Source organism: Panulirus ornatus, chromosome 16 (genome assembly GCF_036320965.1).
Source record: "Panulirus ornatus isolate Po-2019 chromosome 16, ASM3632096v1, whole genome shotgun sequence".
Lineage (NCBI taxonomy): Eukaryota > Metazoa > Arthropoda > Malacostraca > Decapoda > Palinuridae > Panulirus > Panulirus ornatus.
Window position 1 is genome coordinate 14,489,339 of NC_092239.1, and position 4,597 is coordinate 14,493,935.

Genomic DNA, 4,597 nt, shown 5'->3' on the forward strand with positions numbered 1-4,597 from the left:
CGCTGCGAGAAGAAAGAAAGGTAGTGTCTTATCGGCTCTGTCTCAGATATTAGCCAAATACATTGCGTCTCTGATTTACTGTTGTTTTTCTGATCTGACGGTGCCCACCATTTTCTAGTGTCCCTTTGACGCGATGAAAAACTCTCCTTCTCTCTCTCCCCTTTCCGGGTTGAGGCGGCACGGGGAAGTTCGCATCTCGACCTCTCACGATTATCTTCATACCCCATATATCAGTCATGGGAATCAGTCATCTATTATGGCTGTGTCTGTCAGTCGTTAATGGGTTCCGTCCTCAGGACACAGCTGCGCGACACAGCCTTACCTCATAGCAGATGTTTATCACTGACGATTATCATCACGAAGACTGGCGATCACTTATGTCTGCTACTGCCTACCAGATCTGTCAGCGCCGTCTGGGTTACGCTGTTTTTTTTATATCCGATAAGGTTCACTGAGGAAGGGTATAGATGTGATACGAGTGCTTAAGAACGTATGGTAGAGGGAGGGTAATAGAATACGTATAGACATGGATACAGCAGACGTTCTGATGGAGAATAACTCATGTGAGTGAACGAACAGCACACATGGTAAAGAACACATGTAGACGGCGAATGTAAAGGGAACGTTGGGATATGGTGGTAGAAAACGTATGGAAGAGGACAGTAAAGAATGTGAAGTCTTAGACACTGTAGGACCGAGGCATGGAGCAGAACAGATGAAAGGGACTGATGCAGGTAACCTGGGGGTGAGAGATAAGCACGAGGAGTTGTTGCGGAAGTGGAAAGGAACTACTTAAGAACACACAGGCAGAAGGGAAGTGAGAAACACATGTAAAGGAGAACACAGGGTGCGGGAAGGAAGTAAAGGGTGGAGAGAAAAACAATTACGAGGAAGGTTTTTACCAAAGAGACAAGGAGAAAGTAATGATAAAATAGAGAGTATAAGACTGTTACACCCTTCTACATTGCAGTGGTACAACGGAACGCTTCTGCGGAAGTAGTTGCCGTAGCTTCTCTTGTCTTCAGAGGAAGCCTGGCTATAGCGGGTGCCGGGTGGGATAACAAGCCCAACTTCCCTAGGTCCCTCACCACCAGCAGGCCGTCCTAGAGCATAGGGCCCTCACCTCCTGAGTTGTCAGGAGGTTTAATCTCAAACAACAACAGGAACTCGTGTCTTCATGACCATCATGTGAGGTGAAGACGCTCATCATCTCCGTTGGTGCTAGGAATGCCCCCAACTCGTTCATTGCTAAGATCTCATCAGCCTTCATGTCAAGAGTGCGCTACAGTCTTGACGCGATCAGCCAACGTTTCTCATTCTCTGAAGTGCAAAGTTATGCTTCGAGAGTGTTTTTATCTCTGATGTACAGAGCGGGGGAAATGTATTTGTTTTTCCGTTGAGAGTTTATGGCTTTGATTTTGAGAACTGACAGCGAAAATTGTCACAGCTAGAGCTATCAATCATTTCACTTTTGACGGAAGATTTCGGTCATTTTTTAACATTCTTGTCGTAAACCATACTTTTCGTAGATTTACATTCGTATTCATCATGTTACGATTAATGGATTCACAGATATTTGTGCCTGGAGAATAGATCACATAAATCTTGATTTTTATCACATATAGTATTATGACTTGAATACTCTCAGCTGCTGCTATGTTGAAGTCTCATAATGATGCAGTGAACCTGACCCTTCTGTACGATCATCATTAACTGTTGCCAGGTGGCCTTATCTATATGATCTCATGGGGAGCATAACCAACACCCATATTAAATCAACTTCTTTTCTCTTGTATGACTATATTCATTTTATTCAAAAAGCATAATTATGGGTATATAGATAGGGGGATGAGGAAAACCATAGTTTATGTTATATCAGTTTGTACTGGACCAAATAAATTATAAAAAATACATATAACAGCTACTAATACTAATATCACAGATTAAGGATGAAAGTGTGGTACAGAGAACAGATGGTGAGGGTTGGAGGGGTTCTTCACGCTCCAGAGAGCTCCCACTGTTGAAGAAACCCCATACGTATCCAGGAGATTTAAGACCCATGTGTCTACACCCAACTGGGAGACCCATGTGTCCTCACCAGCTTAGAAGACCAATGCGTCTTGATTGGCCTGTAATACAAAAGCTACCAGCACTCTCGAGATCTTCTATGTCTTCAGTCCTCTTTGAGATCCATTCTTCTTGAAGAGTTTTTGGGTCCTATTGTGTTTCTGTGTTCTCCCCGACGTCCAAGTCTCTACGAGTCTTGAAGCTCTGTGACCCCACAAGTGACTTGTTTTCCCGATGGTTCTGAAGACCTTAATGATTTGCCTTGCTTGAGCGACGACCATGGTCTCAACAAAGGATTAACTCGTTACATCAAGTATCACAGCCTTCGTAATCAGCAGCTTACTGAGGGTCTTGTCCTCTTGCTTATCCGACACCTCTCCATATGGACGTCGAAGTTTCCCCGTCCAGGGACTCTAGCAGTTGCGCTTGCAGCATCTTCATTACTGGTTATACCATCACAACTTGCAATGCTACCATGTCAAGCAGTTTCATTTGCTGATTCTTCTACCATCTTGCACCCCAGTAGTTCTGATTACTCTCCGCGAGAAAAGCTCCATCGTTTCGCCTCTGAACATCGCGAAGACTATGTTACATTATAAATAATGAAGTATCACAATCAACACTCAGTGAAGTACATTTAGAAATAAATATTTGGCTGTTTAAACATCCTCTCCCCTTTGGAGAAAGCAAAGGGACAGAACGAGGATATCACTAGGTATCTTTGGGTCGAATCCTTGAGAGGAGCTCGTGTTGTAGACCGCGAGCTGACAGCTGTTGCCTGATGCCCGCTCATATCTGCCGACTACATCTGACCAGCTTGATACGCTCTTCCTTGTCGAGAACGATGAGTTCGGTGATAGGCTGAGGGGAAGGGGAGTGGCGACTGATCAGGGAGCCAAGCATCCGGGTGACGGAGAGCTTGCGCTGTTTGGGGGACCCACTGCTCAGGCTGTTTCCGTTGCTGCCACCTCGATGGGACTTCACTCCTCTGAGGAAGCTGTCGAGGGCGTCTGTGACAGGAACGCAGCTCTCGGCCGTGGACACTTCAGAGAACCGCGCCGAGTGGGTGAGGGCTAGAGTTCTTGCTTCCACCTCTTCCACCTCCCGCAGGTGACCCAGATCACTCTTGTTGCCCAGCATCAACACACTGGCTGTCGCCCGCCGCTCTGACAACTCCTGAAGCAACAAAGAAGAAGGAAACTTAATAACTTGCAATTGTAATCAATCTACATCATTGTAAAACACTAGCCAAATAGAAGTTTGCTCCCAACTTTTGCCCATCAAAAGAGAAAGCCAGTTAATGATAATGTTGAACTTAGCAGTTTATGTTTAAGTACAATGGCTCTGATACCAGTAGATGACGGTAGTGTGATCATCATATTATTGAAGTACAATGGCTCTGATACCATTAGATTTACAGCACAGTAACCATGAGTGTGATAATTACCTGCACTGTGTTGGCGGCCCATCTGTAGGATTCCTTGTCGGTAATTGCATACACGACCACGAAGGCCTCAGCCCACTGGAGGTGGGCGTCGGAGGACTCGTCACAACTGGCTGAGGTGTCCATGATCTCCACGGGCTGGGCCACTCCGTCCACCTGCAGCACAGTCTTGTACAGCATATCTGTAAACAACACGAGAAAGCAACATTAGTAAAGGTACATGAATATCAATACAAGTAAAGTTGTAAACAGCATTACTTTTGATACAATATGCCAAAGTGCAATGAAGACATCTGTAATTCCCAACACTAAGTATGTGAAAGCACAAACGACTAACTTCTAAAATGAATTCAGTCCACAACTCTTACCTGTGTCTGATCTGTACTCGCCGATGAATCTCTTGGTAAGGTAGCGCACCGTGAGGGCTGACTTGCCCACGTCGCCGCTACCCAAGACAGCCACACGTAGTGGACCGTTGTTGTTCTTCTCTTCAGTCTTCATGTTGCACTTGAAGCGACCACTTGCAGTTAACACTAATCCAGCAATGTTCACGGTATTGTGCTCTGTCTCACAATACTGCACCGAAATGTTCCAACTTTCACTCCACGAATGGTATTGTCACTAGGATCTTCCTGATTTGCTTTCAAAATATCACTAATGATATCAGCTTGAGGTTGAGGGCCGTAGAGAGCGCCACGGGGGTATCCGTAGATGATGAATATCCAATATTGAGACGTGAGGAGTAAAGAGCGTCGTCCCCAGGGATGTTGCTCTCGTGCCGTTGCCTCGAGGGTTGTGGCGTGATCACGCGCGACGCCAGGCTTTATAGTTTGCCTCGGGGAGTTGCCAAGCCGTCCGTCATCAAGGCAACATTCATCATCCTTATGTTGACGCACTTGGAAATCTCGCACCGCCACAAGCAAGCCTGAGTATTCATTTATGTGTGAGGACATTTTCCATGAGAACTTTTGAAGAATTAAAGTAAGGGTCAGGGGTGAGTGTGCTGGTATTCAAACCAGTTTGTACCAGTTGTGGCAGTGGCGACGGGGGCGCCCTGCAACAGACGCGTGTCCCGCCGTCCCGCTC

The 4,597-nt window shown here is 46.0% G+C and overlaps 1 protein-coding gene across 1 annotated transcript; it reads right to left on the reverse strand.

The window, feature by feature from the left end:
* Nucleotides 1-1,864: 1,864 nt before the first annotated feature.
* LOC139753978 (ras-related and estrogen-regulated growth inhibitor-like protein) lies at nt 1,865-4,308 on the reverse strand. The gene is made up of 3 exons (XM_071670938.1): nt 3,880-4,308; nt 3,515-3,693; nt 1,865-3,243 (listed from the first exon to the last, which is right to left on the reverse strand). The coding sequence occupies exons 1-3, from the start codon at nt 4,010-4,012 to the stop codon at nt 2,857-2,859; spliced, it is 699 nt and encodes a 232-aa protein (XP_071527039.1). The 5' UTR covers nt 4,013-4,308; the 3' UTR covers nt 1,865-2,856.
* Nucleotides 4,309-4,597: the final 289 nt, after the last annotated feature.